Raw genomic sequence first — 20,323 nt, 5'->3', positions numbered from 1 at the left:
AAGCCATCCTCTCCATGCAGGCAGTCATGGTGGGCTCTTCCTGGTGATCCCAGAACTCTGTGCCCAGTGCCAGGGCAAGGGCCTGAGGCAGAGCGCTCGTGGTGACACAGTGGGCAGCTCAGTTCCTGGGCCACACATTCTGGTCCCAAGCGTAACCCCAGCCATTTGGGAGAAAGTGGGAAGGAAGGAGGGAACTGGCTCACACCCACTAGAAAGGTGAGATCTTTGGTTGAGGCCTAGATGTGGCCCCTGCAGCCCTATCCCACTAGACTTCAGCTCAGACTCAAGTCGGAAAGGCCGCAGGCCAGGGTGTGAGGCTGGTGGGACAGGTTGATGTCCATGTCCCCGTTAGGTTCCCTCGGCTTCTTTTCCCCTTTCTGGGGACTTTTCTGACTGGAGTATACAGGGGCCGATGCATGGGCAGACACATGCAGTGCATACACAGGGGCAGTGCACAGAGAGCTGGCTGGTGGAAGGGCCCCGGGGTCGTGGGCCCTGGCTGGCCACACCGGGTCTCTTTAACACACACTTTTACCTCTGCAGCCCCCAAAGCCCAGTGACCTCTCCATTGTGTGTTTTACAAGCGGCACGACAGGTAAGCAGAGGCACCCAGGACACCAGCCAGGGCCACGTGCACCCTTCCCTGGTAGCCGTGGTGGGGTGACTGCAGGGGTCTCCAGTGCCCTCTGGGGAACAGCTGAGCCTTGTCCTGTGCCTGGCTCCAGATGTTGGGTCCCTCCTGCTGCTCCCAGTGCCAGCACAGGGTGGCGGGATGTGGATGGACAGTGTGTGCTGGGAGGTCCGGGGGTAGGAGCTGGGCCCCTGGGTCACGTCATTCTTCTGTGAGAACCGGCTCTCACCGCTTTGCTTCCTGCCCCTACGGAAGGAGCGTGGGGTTTGGTGTCTGAGAGCCACGAGCCAGTCACTTAACCTCTCTGCCATCACTGTCCCCGATTTCTCACCTGTGATGAAGGTGGTTAAAGGTGCCAAGTAGGAGATGGAATGGTGTGTGAAAGGGCAGTGCAGGTGCTCTGCCAGCTGGAGCTGGTGTGCTATAGGCAGGCTGTCAGGAAGAGGACGGCAGAAATGCTGCATTGTGTGCCTGGTGCCGACAAAGGAGCAAACGCACCAGCATCAGTAGGAACAACCCAGGAAGGCTTCCTGGGGGAGGCAGAATGCACAAAGGACTGTGGCCACAAGGGCAGCACTTCGCAGTCTGCAGTGTCCTCCCTGGTCACCCTCTCACTGCATCGCTGGGGCCTCAGCATGGCCTGTGAGCTGAGCGGCTCTGGGGACTGTCCAAGGGGACACCACCAGCAAGTGGAAGCAGAGGACTTGTGTCCTGCTCTCCCAGCCCCCAGCCCAGGCCGCCTCTGATTGCTGCCTCTACCTGTCATCTGACGACTTAGGAAGCTGCTAGCCCTTGGGCAGTGAATTGGGGCTCCCCACGCCTTGTGCAGACGTAGCCTCTGAGGCGTCAGGCGGACCCTGCACCAGCCCCACAGGAGGGATGGTCTGTGTGGGTGCGTCATGATCAACGTGTCTTTATTGAATTGAGGTGGATTTTTGCCATTAACTCAAGTGGGTTGGAGGATTTCCACCACCCTCTGCTCAACGCTGAGAAGCAGCAGCACAGCCCTCGCTCTCCAGGAGCTGACATCCAGGGCCACCCAGAATTCAAAGATGCCCTTCACCTTCAGGGTTGTGTGCTTTGTGTCATGAGTCTCACAATGTGAAATTTTGGTGACATGTCCCTCCACCCTGGGTTGGGGAGCAGGTCACTACTGTGGCCTTTAGCTTTGGACCCTTGCCATCTAAGAGTGCCCTCAGGCTTTTAAATGGTCCGCTTGGTCACAGATGCTGCCCCCGTATCCAGAAAAGAACTTCACGGGGCACAAGGGTGCTGTTGGCCAGCGGGAGAGGGCAGGACTCCCGTCCAGTGCTTTTCCCGACTGTGGAATCACAATCGAAAGCTGAGCCATCCTGCCAGGCTCTGTGTGGTGGAAGCAGCGTATGGAGCCTGGAGGAACAGGTGGTGGTTAGTGCCCAAGCCTCCCACTGCAGAGGTGTGGCTGGTGCCAGGGCAGAGCCAGGGCCGCAAGCCGCCTCTTGCCTGGTGTCACCCTGCTGGCTGCACACTTGGATCTCCCCGGCCTTAGTCAGGTCAGCCTGTGCTGTGCCTGTGCTCGTCATCGCCCTGTCAAGCACATGAGCCGTGCGTGTCCTCAGCGTCACCACCCCAGATCCAGCTTCCCTTCCATGCCAGGTGTCCCGGCTCCCAGCTGCATCGAGACTCACGTCATTCTTTCAGTGGGGGAAGATGGAAAATGATCTGAACCGGACATTGGGCTCGTGACACTGGTGGTAGAATCATTCTGGGAAGATTTTTCTGCTGGGCGTGTGGTGGATGGGACTTAATTCAGACTTGCAAGTGTCTGTCGCTTTGCTTCGTTGCGACTACCCTCCCCGCTAGGCTGGCTGCAGGCTTGGTGGGAAGGCCTGGTCTGCCTTTCCTCTCTTCCTCTCTGGTGTTTCTCCTCCTCCTCCAGCTTGCTAATGAAGGTTTCTACCCTCTCCCACCAGGTGGAGTGGGGAGGGAGAGTCAGTAAGTGAGGCCAGACATTTGGAACTCACTCTTTGTTTCATGGACACTTGCTGATTTAGCATAATATTCTCAATCTCTAGTTACTCGGCCCTTTTATTTCCTCTTTCTGGGTAAGGGTTGCAAAGTTAACATACTGGTTCATTTGATATTTCTTGGGAGAAATTCTGCACATGGCCTGGCCCCGCTCTTTTGGAGTTTTACAGCTATTGTATCTGCTGCCTTAGTGGAAACTTCTAATTTCACATCCTTTGTTCGTGGATTATGTCCTCAGGGCATATAGAAGCCCTAGGAGGTGGGCATCACTGCCCCTATTTCATAGGTAAGGAAGGTGAGAGAGGAGAAGTGGCTTGTTGGTGACACACTGGCGATGAGAGGCAAGCTCAGGACGAGCCAGTCAGGTCCACGCAGCAGCAGCATGTGTGTGTCCACCCTGATGTGACATGGTGGCCATGCTGTCCTCCCTCCAGCCTGCCGGCCCTGGGTTCCTACCAGGCCTCTTTCCTCTGAGTCATCTAGTAGCTCCGGGCTTCCTCACGAGCAGTAGTGAAAGGTCATGACGTGACAAAGCAAGACCATCCATGTCCCATCCCTGCCGGTGAACAGGCAGGAGGGACTGCTGCAGCCCTCTGGACCTCTAGCCTGGCTTGAGCCTGGGCCTTTCCAGGTACTGGATGCAGCCAGGATGTCTGCCGGAAGAGTTGGCTGCCGGTTTCTGGAGACTAGATCTGCTCAGGCCGAGAGAGTCGCATAGGGTACTGGGTGTTTGTGAGACTGGGGCCAAGAGCCTGTGCTCCCCGAGGGAGGCAGGAGAGGGCAAGGCTCAGGCCACAGGTGGCCAGCTCCTTGAGGTACCCCACCTGTGCAGCTGGGTCACTTGCCCTTGGTCCTAAGCTGCTGAGAGCCTCCAGGTGGGCTTCGAGTGTCTCCAGGTGCCCGAAGCAGCAGCCAGCTGCCTAGGACTCTGAAGGTGGCTCTGGATGGAGGCCAGAGGCTTGGGTGGCCAGCACTGGGTGTGTGGGACTGCCCACTTGGATGTTGTTCTGAAGGAGCGGCCCTTGAACTTCCAACTAATTCATCTTCTTTTCTCTTTTCAGGGAACCCAAAAGGTGCGATGCTCACGCATGGGAACGTGGTGGCTGATTTCTCAGGCTTTCTGAAAGTGACAGAGGTGAATAAAGTAGACTTACTAATGCAGGTGTCTCTTGAGGACACCCTCAAACCTCAGAGGTTTTCGTATATTTGCTTCCCCCCATCCCGATAACATCTGGGCCGCCTTTCACAGGCAGGAGTTTCTCTTCTCATTAGAGCCACCCCACTTTTACAGACACTTTTAACCCCAAACACTGAAATGAGCCACACCTATTCAGTTGATGTTTCTGAGTACTGAGATCCCAGAAGGAAAAATATGTAAAAATGTTTTTGCATTTTTAACTTCAAAACCTGTGGGTTTGTGTGTACCTATTAAGTGATCCTTAATAACTTGATTTTCAAGTAGGTCAGGGTTTAGTTCAGTCATTTTGTGTGTAAGGACTACTAGAGTCAGAAACAACAGCAACTGCTCATTTCTAAGGCTGAACTTAAAAAGGTAAATCTAAAAATCAAAAAAGCTTGATATCTTGGCCTGATGAAAGCACGTTAGCATTTTATAACTGGCTAAGAAAGAAGGATCTTTTTTCCCCAAGTGGTGAGTATCCAAATGCCCTACAGTTTCCTTAAGGAGAAAGAAATGTACCTTTTCATGTAAATTAGGCCTGTTCACCACTGTGGAGAAAAATCACTGTCCACATCCATGACAGGTAGCATTACGGAGTGTATGCCCCAATCAGTTACATCTTTTGGTAGAGCCCGGGTCAGGAGCCATGAGCTACGTTCCCCGGGCTTGTCCAAATTTGTCCAGAAGTCAGCAGGCGTCTGCAAAAGGACGGAGAGCAGGGAAGTCCAGCAAAGGAGCGCTCCGGAAAGCTCGGCCCATCCCTGAGCCCAGGCCTGATGCAGGCCCCCCCTGCCCCAGCCCTAGTCCCCATCTGTGAGACATGGGCTGGGGGACACAGCAGGGCTCCCTCTCAGCTTTCCCCTTGAAGGCCCTGTTTCAAGGCCATGGCTTGTGAGGCCTGGCTCAGCCATCTGTTTGGGGCTTGGCCTCGCCCCCTCCTCCATCTGGGGCACGTACCCCAGCCACAGTTGTTGTAGATCTAGGATTCTCTGGCCTCTTTCTCTGGAAGAAGGACTAGAAAGTGCTGACAAGCTGAGAGCTCTGAATCCCTTCCCAGGTGGCCCAGGGAGACAGGTGACATGGGGCCTGGGGCAGACCCTGCAGCTGTGGGGGCGGGGGGAGCCAGTCTGGCGCCACTGACTGCGAGTGAGGTGCTGGCCCTTCCCAAAAGGAGACTTCCGCGGAGCGTGGCTCTGCTGGTTTATGTGTGCTTCATTTGGCTCTTTGCTTCTGCAGATAACCTAGACCCACTGGCGCTGTGACCTAACACTCCGCTTCCTATGCTGCCGTCTCTCCCTCTCTCTTTCTCCTTCTCCTTTTTCTTTCTTTTTCTCTTTCACTCTCTCTGTTCTTCCCCCCTCACCCCTGTGCTCTCTCCCATTTTTTCTCTCTCATCTCACCTCTTTCTCTGTCCCCCCACCACCGCCCCATTCCCCTTCCCCCTCTTCCTGTTTGCCCCTCCAGGACCATTTTTCTCTTTATTGTTTTATGACTCTCTTGTTGTCTTCCTGTCAGTGTTTCTTGCCTTTCTGTCTCCCATGCCCATCACCTGCAGAAAGTGATCTTTCCGAGACAGGACGATGTGCTCGTCTCCTTCCTGCCTCTGGCTCACATGTTTGAGAGAGTGATCCAGGTAAGACGCCCACCTGACTGACCGGGCCTTGCCTGGGCTCCTTCTCTTTTCTTGCAGAGTCAGTGGGCTCCCACTTGTGCGGATGTGCACATTTCCTATTTGCCTTTAGCACACATGTTTGAGCGAATGGTGCAGGTAAGGCCCTGGCTTCAGGGAGGCACAATCTGTGTCCAGAACCCAGAACCCTAGCAGGGTGTCACTTGTCACTGGTGCCAGGAAGTAGAACTAAATTGTCCTGTCCTCAGAAGGTACTACAGGGGTCAGAGGGGTCAGAGGACCTTGACCACCCCACGTGGCCCTCGTGGGAGTGTTGCCCCAAGGAAGACCGCAGGCCTGCCCTGTCTTACCTGTGTACACACCGGACTCAGAGAGGGCCCGGCTGGTGGCTTCTGCTCAGAGAGCATCACAGCTTTGCAGAAGCTCTGTACAGTATGGCTCCATTTATGGACAAAATACATATTACATAATTTCCATTACTCATGAACTCTAAAAAAGAAGACGATAAAATTAGGGAATCAAACTGTCATGACCCCTCAGACTGTAGATGGGACTGGCATTATGATTGGCCCTGAGGCAGGTCTTATGGGGGTGCAGAGGGAGTTGGGGGGGAGGGGAGTCCACATGATATTGCAGGGACAGAATTCTCCGTGTGTGTGTCACTCAAGGAACCAGCCTGTGTCTTCTAAGCTTCTCCTGTCTTGCCTTGGAGGAGATCTGGCATATTAGGGCATATTAGGGCTTTCCAGACCTAGATAAGAAGGCTGGCAATGACTGTGACCTAGTTTTGTGACTCTGGGCAGGTGCCTTTGTCTCTGTGAGCTTTGCATTCCACATCTGTGAGTGCAGATACAAATACTATCTCCCTTACAGGACTGCGACGAGCATTAAGGAAAGGAGCACGTAATAGGCCCCTGGCACATGCCTAGTCCCATTAGCAACCAGCCAGGCTTCCCCTTGGCCCCGCCACCCAACATTAGCAGCATTCCCAGTACTCGTGGGCATTGTACATCCTTCCAGAGTTGCTGAGGTATCCCAGGAAAATCCAGACTCTTCTGAGACCTGGAGCAGACCCATTCATAGGGTGTAGTACAGCTCAGAGACCTGAGTCCCCAGGGAGGCCCCTGTCCAGGGTTTGGGTGTGAGCTAGAAGGGCAAGCACAGTGACACTGGCTGCTCTGGCATCTCCCAAAGGCTCGGATTCCACTCTCTCTCCTGCTGCTTCTCCCCATGGGACTCAGTGGGAGGGTGGTGAAGTGAGGGGCAGGGTGTCACCTCAGATGGTGTTCAGTGTCTCATGGTAGCACCCGGAGCTGGGTTAGCGGGTCATGGGCGCCCTCTATGTAGGGCAGAATTGTGGACAGCTCTGGACTGCGGCCAGGGGTGACCACCCTGAGGGACTCCTCCCTTCCTGTCCTCTCCCTCCAGTCTGTTGTCTACTGCCATGGAGGGCGTGTTGGCTTCTTCCAGGGAGACATCCGTCTCCTCTCAGACGACATGAAAGCTCTATGCCCCACCATCTTCCCTGTGGTCCCACGACTGCTGAACCGGATGTATGACAAGGTGAGCTCCACAGGGAGTCTCTGGCCAGACTGAGGGGCCTGGTGTCTGCGTGTATGGACGGGGTCTGGAGCCCCAGGCAAGCTTTCCAAGCCGCCACCCCCAGATCCCCTCTTCTCCTATTTTCCTCCTCTTCTCCAAAGCCCTCATTGTGGAGATGTGTTTTTTTTTTTGTTTTTGTTTTTTTGGTCAGGAATTTCTAGCCCCACAACATGCCCAGATCTCAGTATTGTTAACCTTTAGCTGGATGGCACACTGACCTCCTGCAAGGGCAAAATGGAGCGTGGCTTCTCTGCTGTCCAGTCTGGCCCTTCTTCCTGCGGGGTATGTCCAGTGGTGGGACATGCAGCTCCGACAGTGTTTCTATCTTCTGTTTCTCAGATCTTCAGCCAGGCAGACACACCACTAAAGCGTTGGCTCCTGGAGTTTGCAGCGAAGCGTAAACAGGCTGAGGTCCGGAGTGGAATCATCAGGAATGATAGCATCTGGGACGAACTCTTCTTTAATAAGATTCAGGTAAGAAAATGAACAAGTGATTATAGAGTGACACGCAAGTGTCCAGTGGATGACCTTACAGAAGTATTAGAGAAGTTCATCCCAGTGGCCTATAATCTTATTATAAAATGATAATCATTTGGTTGTGAAATCAAAGCTTAAGCTACCATTGACATCTTAAAGGACTTGTTTTCGTTATTTGGAGATATATTATACTCACCAAAGGCAACCAGCAAGAGGGACTCCTGGAAGGTAGGTCCCTTGACCTCCACAGGCACCTGAGCAGCTTTGTCGTTAGGTGGTCAGGTCCCCCAAGGACTCCTGGGCCCTGAGGGGTCTCCTGTCCTCTCCGTAGCCCTGGCCTCAGTGGCATTCCAGCAGCATCAGATTCTAGACAGATGGCCCAGAATGTTCCTTTCCCTTCCCATTTCCTATCCTTTCAACCTCTCCCAAACTTGTCTGATCGTAAATGACTCATTTCTGGATCCCCACTAAAGTTTTCAAGCTCTGCATTACCCAAGGAATTTGTAGTTAATTAGTATCATTACTCATTTTTTTTCCTTACTACTCTATTTTTAGCTATGAAAATTAATATTTAAACTATCTTGGCTCAACTTACAGAAACAACATGTTTAAAGAATTCTTTGTCCTCTACAGTGCATAGTAAATAGAGCAGAGTGTGGTATTGATTTTTAAATGAAAAAAGACTAGGCCATTAAGGTGGAAGTGGGAAGGAATTGTCCTAAGTAATTGCTTTTGGATGCTTGCAAATGATGGGAGAGTGAGGGAGCAGCTGTGTATTTTAAGGAAAGAACCAAAATTATACAATGCCACATAGACTAATGGCACCTATCTCAAAAGACACAAAAGAGTTGGCTAGATTGTGGGTTGAATTGCAAAGCTGATTGGGTTGATTCATTTTGAAGGAGAAGGGACTTCCCACCTCATGTGTTGCGCAGCCTCAGGCCTCCTCTCTGATCCCTATAATAGGGTCCAGGTAGGGTCCAGTTGTTGAGTGTTGATCTTGGATGAGGCCCAGATGGGCTAGACGTCACGTCCAGCAGCACAGACTTTGCCAGGGTCTCCTGTCTCCCCACAGGCCAGTCTTGGCGGGTGTGTACGCATGATAGTGACTGGAGCAGCCCCCGCATCACCGACCGTCCTGGGATTCCTCCGTGCAGCTCTGGGCTGCCAGGTATTGCCTTTCTGTGGCCTTCCCTGGGGCAATGACGTGTGTGAAGGTGGGGCCGGAAACCCATTATGCCCTTTATAGTACAGAGAAGGATCCTGGGGGTAAGATTTTAGTGGTATTAAAAACTCCCTCCTCTGACGATGAAAAAATCACAGAGCCAGTGAAAGCCAGGTTGACCTTGTGACCGTCTGAAATCCCAGGTGTACCCACTCTGGGAAAAGGGGTTTGATAAACTGTATGTGGATCACCAATGTAATGGAGAACCTGTAGGACACCTGTAACAGCATCTCTGCATCCTCTGGCCTGCAAAATATCGCCCAACCCAGAAAAGGAACACAAGGGCGGGGATGACAGAAGCCCATTTGTGTTTGGTCATTTGATTCAATAGGCTTTGTCATCTCTAAAAAATCCATTCCTTGATTTATACATTCAGTTAATATTTATTAAGTTCCTACATATGCAGGGTATAGTAACGTGGCTGTGACTGATGGGTGTTAAGTAGGCATGTCTGTTTCATCAGCGTGCGTGCTTAAAGGTTTATGCTTGCAAAGCCACTGTCATCATCTATGCCACATAGCCTGACCCTCTTAAGGACATACTCTCCCACATGGCATGGTCCTACATGCAGGGGAATGTCTTACGGAGACAAAATAAAACAAAGAATAGATTTTAAAGGGTTCGTCTTTAATACGTCTTATCCAAAGGAAAAATACATAGTCAGTGGTTGAAACTAGGTTGGAACTCTTTACCCCCACACTGCATAACCTTATCTACTAAGCTCAGTGTCTATGGTAAAAATAGCCCTTCTTCCAGGCAAAGTAGCCACACCTGTTGTCTGTGTTCAGCTTCACCTGGTGTTACCTCCCTCCAAAGCACCTCCCCTTCCCATGGAGCAGCCAGATGCTCAGTGGGAGCTGGGCTGCCTGAAGAGGGCAGCCAGCAGCTGCAGGAGTATGTGTGCCCACAGTGTGTTTCCGTGTTTTGCTGGAAGGTTTATGAAGGTTACGGCCAAACTGAGTGCACAGCTGGATGTACCTTTACCACACCTGGCGATTGGACCTCAGGTAGGATGGATGGGAGATGTGGGGATGGTTCACGACGCACTGTTGAGTTAAAATGGCTCCCACGATTTCTCATGGAAAGTAAATTTACATGGGCACTTTGGAAAAAAGCAACAGAAATAGAAGAAAAACACTGATGCTGGTTATGTCTGGATTGTAGCATTATGGATCTGTTGTTCCCTTTGGTTACATATTTTTATATAATTTCCTTTTTTTTTTTGCGTTTTCCCATTTCTTTTATAGATAAATAGAAGTCATGTTTAAAAAAAAAAGAAGTAATAGATCACAAAACACAGCTCCAGGTGTAAAAATGATTATAATGTCAGTATGTTAGATTTCATACAGTCTGAATACCACAAAGCCTTGTTTGCAGTCGATTTAGAATGAAGGATGCAGGCTATGAATTGGATATGACGAAGGAAGGAGAGGCAACTTAATGGCCAGAGCATTCTTTCTTAAAGGGCCTTTCCGAGGCCTTTTGGGAACTACGGTCTCCTGGAAGGTTAGTGTCTTGAAGGCAGTGGCAGCCTCAGGAAGGAACAGCTCCGCTCCACACCCTCATTCAGAGGAGACTTGTCTTTCAGGGCAAGAGGAAGCAGCAGGTAGCCCCTGTATTATCAATAACAAATTTAGATCAGACACTGGAAAAATCTGGAAACCATTCAGCAAAAGACTTCAGGGTACCAGCTTCCTCTGTGAACCTGGGGCCATTCTTCATGCTTAAGTTTGTTCAACTACACATTAGAAAACTTGGGATGCCGTGCATGCTCATGAAATATGCTCAGTAATGCAATACTGGCTTCAGGGCACCTTGAGGTCGTCAGCAGAAACATGATAGGTGGGTTCTAAATCCACATCGTATTTGGACAAGTCAAGTACGGAAGCATTTTAAATTTTTCTGAGTTTTATCTCTTAAACTCTAGCTGAGTAAAGCCTTTTTGTGTATAAATTCTTTGATCTTTCTCCTACTGGCAGATCTATTACAAAGACTATTCTGAGGTCCTAGTTCTCTTAGCTCTTTTCTTATTGCTGCCATCATACTTACTGATGACTCTCATGTATCCCCTTCCTTTTGGACACTTTCTTCCTTCTATGTTCTCCTCGGCATTTTCCTATGTAAAACGTTTGAAGTTTTGCCTTTTTTTATTCATCCTTACCATAAAACTCTCAAAGGCTATTGAGTATGAGAGGATAGTGATCTTTGTACCATATTGTAGAAGATTTTGCAGCCTCTCATTTAAAAGAGATACCAGTATCACCGCCTCATATTTCATCTATGAGGCTCACTTTTCTTTCAGGACCTTGGCCAGCACCTGATTAAAAACTCCACTTTGCCAGTGAATTCTGTCTGTAACAGCCACAAAAAAATGACTAGAAAATGACTTTGATGTAATTTCATGAGTTACCTCATCCTGTTTTCCATTCTTTTGTTACTCGAAGTGTAGTATGTGGACCAGAAACATTGTCACCTGGGGCCTGTAAGAAATGCAGAAAAGCAGTCCTCATCTCAGACACACTGACTCAGAACCTGCATTTTTAACAAGATTTCTAGATGATTAACATGCACATTGATCAACAGTGTGGTGACTGGAGCAAACGCGATGATGACTATATTTTATGACCCCCAAACCAAGACGTGTGATCCAATGGAGAACATGTTTTAATATGGGCCCTGTTATTGTAAACCATCCTGACAGGTGTATGTATGAGCCCCACCACAGACCCTGTGCAGGTTGGTGCTAGGCCAGGTGTATCTGTCTGTCTCTTTAAGAATCAGATGGAAGCAAAACAAAGGCCCTGCAGAGGTCGGCCTCTCCCTTCTCTAGAACTTTGTTTTATCATCAGTGCTTGCCTGTGACAAATGCCCATGTAAAGGTGTATTGCTTTCCATCCATAGTTCCCTACTTTGACCTTGTGGGGGGTTTTGCATGGCATCGAGCGTCTTCAGTGCCGAAACTGACCTGAACGCTGACCAATGCCGTGTTGCTCTGCTGTTCCAGGGCACGTAGGGGCGCCTTTGCCCTGCAATCACATCAAGCTCATCGATGTTGAGGAACTGAACTATTGGACCTACAAAGGAGAGGGAGAGGTAAACGTCAGCTTTTAGCCATTCATGTCTGTGGAGGCTACAGGTAGTGAGTAAAAGAAGAAAAAAAAAGAAATGGAATTATTTTCCTTGTAACCTTTGTGTAAAGTCACTTTAAATTACTGATGAATTTGACTCAGCCAAATTCAGCATTTTCTCTCCTATTTATGAAACAAGGCTGGGACTGGGCTGGTCTAAATCAAGATTTGGAATTTCCAAACTTTTTAAAAAATCTGTTTGTTTGTTTTTTCCCCGAAAGGGCATGGCTTGCTGCTGTGGATCTGTCCCAGCAGAAACATGACCATTTGCAAGTAGGCTGAATGGGGTAGAGAGAGCTGGCCTGTACTTGTGCGTTCCGAGGGAGTGGGTGACTGATTTCCTGGTCGTGAAGCAGGGCCTTAAGTATCTCTGGTAGAATCAGCCAGCCATCTCTATCTGATGAGACCCCAGCCAGTGTCAAAGAAACATGCGCTGAAGGCCAGGGTGTTCCTGAGGAAGAAGAGAAGGTGGAGGGAGGCTGGGAAGGCCAGGGCAGGAAGGAGAGAGATCGCTCTGCTTGAGAGCAGACAGGAGACAGTGCAGACCGCTGGTGGCTGTTCCTGTCCTCTGTTTGCATCAGTGAGTTTCCTGCAGGAGAATATACATTATTCTACACATGCCTCAGGACAGCCTCATGTCAGGAATCCTTATGCTGTGGGCTGAGAGAAACGGGGTGTTTGTCCCTACAGATATGTGTGAGAGGACCAAATGTGTTCAAAGGTTACTTGAAAGATCCAGACAAGACAAAGGAGGCCCTGGACAGTGACGGCTGGCTTCACACTGGGGACATTGGAAAGTGGCTGCCGGTGCGTATGTGTGGAACCATGGAGCTCCAAACATTTGAGTGGTAGGAGGGTAACAATCTGATGTGCTCTGAGGCAGGGGTCTTCCCTGTGACCCCGTGACAATTAGTGACTCAGGAACCCCTGCAGGGGTTGGGAGGGTCTGCCTTACCCCGCCCCCAAAGCTTCCTCCTCCACCCTCCTGAGGCACGTGGTAGCGGTCTTTGTGAGAGGGTAGGGCTGGAGTGTGAGACCCACTCCCTTCCCTTGGTGGTTTCCAGAAAGAGACCTGAGTGCTGTGGCATCTGGTAGGGGGAGTATGAGGAGCAGGGGTGCATAGCTGTGGGAGATTTGAGAAAGGCAGGGGCTGAGAGCCCACGGACACCAGCCCCTGGCTGAGAGGTAGCACTGAGCAGTAGGAAAAGCCTGGGGCTGGACAGAACATGGCCGAGTTCCTTTGGCTCTGTTAGCAGCTCCTCTCGTGACCGTGAGCAAAGCCTCACTCCTCCCTGGGACTCCCTGTTGACTCACCTGTAGAATAGGAGTGCGGGGCTACCCGGCGTTCTCTGGCTATGGCCCCCAGCTGCTCGCCCAAACCAGTTATTGTGCCTCACTCTGACAGTTATAAAAAGGGATATTACCGTTGCTTACTTCTATAGTTATTGTTGTCAGGAATAAATAAGATTGTATCGGTAAAGCACTTAGCACTATGCCTGTCACATTGGAGATGCTTAGATGAAAGCTATGACCAGAAAAAGGCTCTGTCACTAAAACCAAGAGCCCTTGCTGATGCAGCCCACCCCCCAGGAACCTCTCCTGTGTCTCTGGAAAATTGCTAAGGTTTTGGGTGGACGTTCTGGGATGCTGGGTTTTTCGGGCATGTGAGTGGTATTGAGCTTTCCAGGGGTCCTCTGGGCTGGTGAGCTGATTTTCCCCTGCTTGGATCCGTGTGCTTCCCTTTGAGAAACCCTGCATCCTGTGGCAGACAAGGATGTGTCCTTGGTGTGTGTCCTGGGCCAGGGACAGCTCGGGAGGGACATGTCTTTAGGCAGGTCCCAGCCCAGTGCGGTGGGGATGAACTCCAGGCCACGCTCTCCTGGGGACAGGCAGGGGACAGGCACCTACTGGATCTGAGTCTCAGGATATGAGTCATGTTCTGAGTGAGAGGAGAGAGTGGAAAGGACAGTCAGGGCAGGGGTCACAGCACATGCTGAGTGGAGAGATGCCAGAGGTATGAAGCAAGTGGTTCTGGGCCACAGGTGTGTGTATGTGGCGGGATCGGGGGAGGCTGGAGAAGTCAGCGTGGCCCTGGACGCTGGTGGAGGGCGGACTGTCCCATCAGCTAAGGAAGTGTAGGCTTCAGGTCCCCTCACTGACATAGGCCCCTTTCAAGGCTCTGAACTTCATTTTATATTATTTTTCTTAAAGAGGGCCCTCAAAATTGGAAAGCTTGAAGCTGCACAAAACCTTGGCTCTGTCAGTGATGCCCCGTAACTTGGATGAAACCACCCACTTTGCAGGGGGTTGTAAGAAGCAAGTAAATTACCTCATGTAAAACACCTAGTGTTGTGCTTGAACTCAAAGCGCAATACAGCAGGCAGGTAGTCTGTGGGAGTCGAATTTTTTAAATTATTATTATTTTGGAATAGTATTAGATAGACCAAGGAAAAGGTCCAAGCTTCTGATCCAGAAAGACCTGATTCAAATCCTGGTTTCCCTGTCTCCTAGCTATGTGACTTAGGAGGAGTTTAGTAACCTTTCTGATCCTCACTTTTCTCATCTGTGAAATGGAGGTGATGACACCTAGCTCATGGCGTGCCACGAAGACCGAAGGAGTCAGTGTAGGGAAAGTGTGTAATGTCCATCCTGGGTTTTGAGTAAAACAGGGCCTGCTTGTTCTTCTCTTCTGGAGAGATTGCTGTGGTTCTGGTGGATGGAATAGATGGAACAGGGACAGAGTGTATGCAGAAGTCCAGTTAGGAAGAGGTTTGGATGGGAGAGAGAGGGAGACATGAGAGGGATTTACGAGTGAGGATGGATGACCTAACTGCTAGAAGTCCCAGGAGAGGCGAATGGCAAGACCATCCCCAGGTTTGGGGCTCGGGGACCAGGACAGGCATGAGGAAGATGGTAATGAGCTTCGTTGGGGGACATGTTGCATCCTGCAAATGGCCTGGTTTCTGAAGTTTTCTGAGAATAGTTAGGTTCTGGGTCTGGAACTCAGTGAAGGTGTTTGACTGGAAGCTTAGACAGATGTGGGAGTGGCCAATGGAGAGATAAATGGCAGTTACCTTGAGCTAACTCAATACCTTGAGCATTGTCAGTGGAGGCGACGAATGTGCGACATTTAGGAGTTGATCGAAAGGAGAGAGACCCAGCTAATCACTTGGGAAACTCAAAAAAGGTTGAGGGGAGGCAGGGAGATGACTGGGGGTCTTGGAGGCCTGGGGCACAGGCACTCATGCCGAAGGGGTGGCTTGCCTGCTGCAGATGTCCTGGAGGGGTGAGGTCTCCTAACTCCATCTGGCTTGCCAGGTAGGAGTCACGGGGGCCCTCTGCCAGAGCTGTGCTATGTGCTGGGGTGTGGAGAGCCCTCTCTTGGGGTGTCGGGCAGTAGCTGGAGCAAGAGAACTAAGCGTGGCTTAAGGGAGTGAATCTGAAGATGGTGGTGAGAGAAGGTACAGCAGGAGCAAGGGCCTGGGCACGGGGATAGCCCTGGTGGGAACACAGCTGGCCTTCTGAGGGTGACAGGGATAGGAGAGGGGAGTGAGGGGGTAAATGCTGACGGGGAAAGGACATTGGGCATTCGGGACCTAGCAGAGCTTGGGAACCATCAACCTGTGGTGCACGGTGGCTCTCTCGAGCTTCATGGGGGCTCTACGAGCAGAGACATCAGATGGAAGAGCAGATCCCGGTGGGTGTGCAGGGTGGGGCAGGACAGGAGTAAGGGGTTCAGGCTCAGGAATGCCATCTTTTGACGAAGCCGTGTGTCCAACTCCATAGGCCGGAACTCTTAAAATTATTGATCGGAAGAAGCACATATTTAAACTTGCTCAGGGAGAATATGTTGCGCCCGAGAAGATTGAGAACATCTACATCCGGAGTGAGCCTGTGGCACAAATCTATGTCCATGGGGACAGCTTGAAGGTGAGTCCTCGATGCTTCAGCCCTCCCACATGCACTGGGCCTGCTGAAAAGTCTCGAGTTATCTCGGAATAATTTCCTAAGTATTTGGTATTTGATTAAAGTGGTAAACATTAATATCTAATCAGACACCGGCATTCTCCTGAATATTATTAGATCATGAGAGAAAATTCCTCGTTAAAGAAGCAGTCGTAATTGCGTATAGTTTGATAAATTGCAGTTAGATAAATAAGTTGCTTGAAGTAGTAATGGACACTCCCACTGCTTTTGACTTATGCTCTACTACTTCTAAGAGGAGTTTTGAGGTAAGATGCTAAAGCAAGATGCCAGGTTTCTGCTGTTTTGATTTTGAAATATGCAAATGAACTGTACCGGTAAATGGGTATAGAGTTGCAAATAATGGTACTGATGATAATATAGCTTAAAATATTAAGCTAATATGTTAATACAGTTTAAGATTAAATTATTTGGAGAGGATTTATTTTTATTCTGCTTTCAACGTCATTTAGATTTAAAGTCAGAAAGATCACTGTGAATACATTCTGTGCTTTCATTGGATTTATATATAATTGAATCGTATTAAAATATTTTGTAGTAATTTAATGAACCATATTGATGAAATGGAGGACCATATTAATGAAACAATTTTAAAATGGTCTGGAAATCCTGAGAAATACATGTTTTAGCATCCTGAAGATGTATGCACTCATTTAAGATTAGCATGAGAATCAAAGGTACATATAGTTCTAACTTTACCGATTCTTAATCTCTAAGCTTATTCTTTATTCATTTTTTTACAAAGTTAGGGAAATAGATCAGAAAATAAACAGTCAAAAATGTGTGATATATGGGTGGAAATGTTTCATAACATAGCAGCATACTTATTTTTAGAAAAGGGTGGAGTCTGAGAATACCAAGAGATTATTTTTAATGCTGGACCAAAAATAACCACTTTACAAGCTTTTGTCACTAATATAATATCATATGCCAACTACACTCTAATAAAATATTTAAAAAAAATAATAACAAAGTGCTTTCATGATTAAATAAAAACTTTCATCAATTTTGGAAATTGTTTTATCTTGGCAGTGGGTATACATGTACTAGTATCTTTAATTTTGTATCTATATCAAAATTTTCATAAATTTTTTAGAAAAAAAGTGAAATAAATATGGCAGAGTAAAAAAACAAAAAAAAAACAGCAGCTTCCATCATGACTGTTTCTCTCTGGTGGGTCGCAGGCCTTTCTGGTGGGCATTGTCGTGCCCGACCCTGAAGTCATGCCAGCCTGGGCCCAGAAGAGAGGCATTGAAGGGACGTACGTGGAGCTCTGCGCCAATAAGGTCTGTGCCTTGGGCCGTTTCCTAAAAGGTGGCTACACCTTTTATAATGAGGGAACAGAAAAACAGCAGACTAGTGAAATTTGAACATGTAGGGAAATTTCGAACTTTATAAATGGTGGGAATCCTAAACCAGAAGTATATCTGTTTTTGTTGTTGTTGAAGGAACTCAAATTTATCTTAGAAAATTTGATAAACTATTGCATTTTAGAGCCAGGAGACAGCGCAGAAAGCTTGCCCAGCCCTCTTGTTTTGCAGCTTGCAGGAGAGTTCAGAGAGGGCAGTGACTTGCCCAAGGCCACACAGCTGGTCCAGCAGTATCAGATATGAGCAGAGGCCTTCTGCTTTACTGACCATGCTCTGTCCAAATGTGAGGTGGATTTTGTATCTACTGGGCTTAGAGAGACAGTCATGGAATCGAAAAAGTAACAGTTCTTCCTGCTTGGAGCATTAGCCACTCACACCCTCCAGAAACCTTCTCTGTAGGATCCTGTGGAAGAGGGTCCCTGTGCTGTGCTCAGCCGATGCTCCACCAGTCACATGGTCCGTTTCTCAGCAGCAGCCGTGGACACTAGCGCTCCACTCCCACTGGGCCCTGGGCTCTTCTGGGGGTGTCAGGGACCCTGGGATTCACCAGACTGAACAGAAGGCTACTTAAAAATCTAAAGTGGTCTCTTAGCCTATTCATGGTCACTCCGTTGGCTGTGCCCGGTACTTACGTGCCAGATGATGGGGTGATTAGCATGCTGCCAGGGAGTGTCAACCCCAGTTGAGTGGGTAGGGAGAGTGTGTTGGTGTGAAATGTGATTTTGGTCTTGTAATTTTACCTTTATGGTTCAATTCAGGAGCTGAAAAAAGCCATTTTGGAAGATATGATGAGGTTAGGAAAAGAAAGCGGACTCCATTCTTTTGAACAGGTAACTATAACTTTCCCCATACTTGTTACAGCCCTTTATGCAGTGATGAAAATTAAATGAACCCACAGCGACCGTGACCTAGATTCCCCACCCTCCATGCTGTGGCCTGCAGGCAGGCTGTGTACCAACGGACCCCTGAAGGCCTGTTCCAACCTGACTTTGTAACAGCCTGCGTCCTGCACTAAAATAGGTCATGTGTCAAATGAGACTCATAATCACAAACGTTCATAAAGCTGCAGTGTTACTCTAGCCGTCACTAGTACATCATGTGTACACCACCTGCCTCCACGCTGCCTGCCATACTGTCTTCCTGGCTGCAGCAGGCAAATGTCTTGCTAGGACATGGAAAAAACTGTGCTCCTTGGGCCAGGGATCTGTCAGCCCAGCCTCCCCTCTCCAAAGAGGAAGAAACAAAGAATGTGTTAGGAGAAACACAGCGGTCCTCTAAGACTTTCTGTCTTTGCAAGGTTGGGGTTCTTACTGTAACCGAGATCATAAGCATACTTGATCCTACTTACGTATACCATTAATACATCCCCTTTAGTCAAAAATTCAAAACGAAAAATTCTTCAAGCAGAAAAATATTTAAAAATCTGATTTTTCAAATTCCCTAGTATGTAATTAATATAACCGTTTTTCATAAAATTTTATTTCTCAAATAGGGTCCTCAAATATATAGTGTTAGGGATCTGCAAGGTTTATGAGAATTTTAAATTTTGTATGTTCATTTTGATGATAACCTAAAAACATTTTTAAACCAGTTTTAAATGTAAAACTCTGACAGCAATTATTTACAATTAAAAAACATTTCTACAGATTAAGACTAATTTTTTTTTAAAGTTTCAAACTGAGGAAATCTAAACATAGTTTCAGGGTCTGAGAGAATCGTTTTTCTTTTGAAATAGATCTTTATATTAACCTAGTTTGAGAAACACTGCTTTATTCTCATCTGACATCATGTTTTAGGGCAAAGAAGACCTGGATGAGTAAATCTTCATTTTAAAAAATTGCAAAATTTGAGGCATTCAGGCAAGTTACAGTTTACCTTTCCAAACCTAAGGTCAATTCTGGCATAATAATTATTTAAATTTCGAAATTTGGAAGAACTAACTTCATTGCCCTTCCATTAAAGGGAGTGGTTGACCAGATCATATGATCATGTAGAGGAGAGGCCACACGGGTGGTCAAGACCTGGCTGGTCTGGGCCTGTGTGTTGATCTGAAGCCCTGGCTCTAAGGGCACTGGGCATGCAGAGGCCTGTTAGTTCCTGTGATTCCTAAGGCCTGCGCGCCCCCTGCTGGGTTTGGCAGGTGTGACTCGCCCCAGAGCATGTGGAGAAGCACAACATCTAGATTCCTCTTCCTGGAAAAAGACTATCATCTCCTAAGATTATGCTTAAAAGGGACCTTTGGCTAAGTTTCCAGTGTTAACCATTGGTCAAGTTAGAGCTTTCACTGAGAGGAGACTTATTCTTGGCTTTCCATATGCCTTAAGCATTTACTGCGCTCTGATACTCTGCCCTCACCATGGTAATGTCCAATACAGAGAAGTCACGTGGTATCCCAAAGACCTTAGTTTTATTGCCCAGGCTGTCACCTCTTTGTTGGTCTGTGGCATCGTCCCCACCACAGCCAGTGTGTGCCCTCAGCTGAGCACAGGAGAGCAAAAGCCTGGCCTCGTGCTTGAGGAGGGTCCAGTTGTGTTGCAAAGCTCATCATAAATTGAGTTAATCCATAATCCATTGTCAGTTTGTCCTTTTCCTTTTTTTCTCAAAAATGAATGATCGGTTAAGGCTTAATACTAATTTTTAAGAAGCCACACACACACACACACACACACACACACACACACAAATATAGGTATCCACACCCAAGGGTTAAATCATTCAACGAAAGCTTTAGGAGTTCAGACATACTGGGCAGGGTTAATATGAATTAAACTTTGAATTAGATAAAAAATTAATGTAATTTAATTTCCAGAAATGGACAATTGCTAGAATTAAGTCCTTTCTTCCTAAAATCATACTGTTTTCTTTTCCATGCTACTTACCATCATTTTTAGTTTATATAGATCTTTGGAAGATATATTTTAATGAGTAGAGAGGAACAACTGTATCAATAATTAAAATATGTAGGTACCAGGGAAGTATTCGAACATACTTAACTGATTTAACCATTTTATTGACATTTATATGCCTTATTAGTTTGCATAGGCGATACAAAGTGAACTTGACGCCTGATAGATTTTTCAAATTCTTAC

At 48.2% G+C, this 20,323-nt stretch overlaps 1 protein-coding gene across 9 annotated transcripts in view; it reads left to right on the top strand.

Annotated features, from left to right (window-relative positions):
- Nucleotides 1-20,323, top strand: part of ACSL6 (acyl-CoA synthetase long chain family member 6) — a 55,030-nt gene that overhangs the window by 24,880 nt on the left and 9,827 nt on the right. For 5 of the 9 annotated variants that reach the window (XM_019756081.3, XM_019756085.3, XM_019756083.3 and 2 more), the window contains exons 9-20: nucleotides 544-595; nucleotides 3,700-3,773; nucleotides 5,374-5,451; nucleotides 6,877-7,011; nucleotides 7,390-7,524; nucleotides 8,603-8,698; nucleotides 9,687-9,759; nucleotides 11,757-11,845; nucleotides 12,571-12,687; nucleotides 15,667-15,810; nucleotides 17,049-17,150; nucleotides 17,993-18,064. In XM_019756081.3, the coding sequence (XP_019611640.1) occupies nucleotides 544-595; nucleotides 3,700-3,773; nucleotides 5,374-5,451; nucleotides 6,877-7,011; nucleotides 7,390-7,524; nucleotides 8,603-8,698; nucleotides 9,687-9,759; nucleotides 11,757-11,845; nucleotides 12,571-12,687; nucleotides 15,667-15,810; nucleotides 17,049-17,150; nucleotides 17,993-18,064 (1,167 nt within the window). Of the gene's footprint in view, nucleotides 1-543; nucleotides 596-3,699; nucleotides 3,774-5,373; nucleotides 5,452-5,508; nucleotides 5,587-6,876; nucleotides 7,012-7,389; nucleotides 7,525-8,602; nucleotides 8,699-9,686; nucleotides 9,760-11,756; nucleotides 11,846-12,570; nucleotides 12,688-15,666; nucleotides 15,811-17,048; nucleotides 17,151-17,992; nucleotides 18,065-20,323 lie in introns of all 9 variants that reach the window. The other 4 variants (XM_074313478.2, XM_074313479.2, XM_019756082.3 and 1 more) reach the window with 2 other exon arrangements.

The sequence above is a fragment of the Rhinolophus sinicus genome, chromosome 5 (assembly GCF_057876585.1).
Source record: "Rhinolophus sinicus isolate RSI-liver-muscle chromosome 5, RSI-T2T, whole genome shotgun sequence".
Classification (NCBI taxonomy): Eukaryota; Metazoa; Chordata; class Mammalia; order Chiroptera; family Rhinolophidae; genus Rhinolophus; species Rhinolophus sinicus.
Note: the sequence above shows the minus strand (reverse complement) of the source record. Positions and strands in the feature narration are given on the sequence as shown.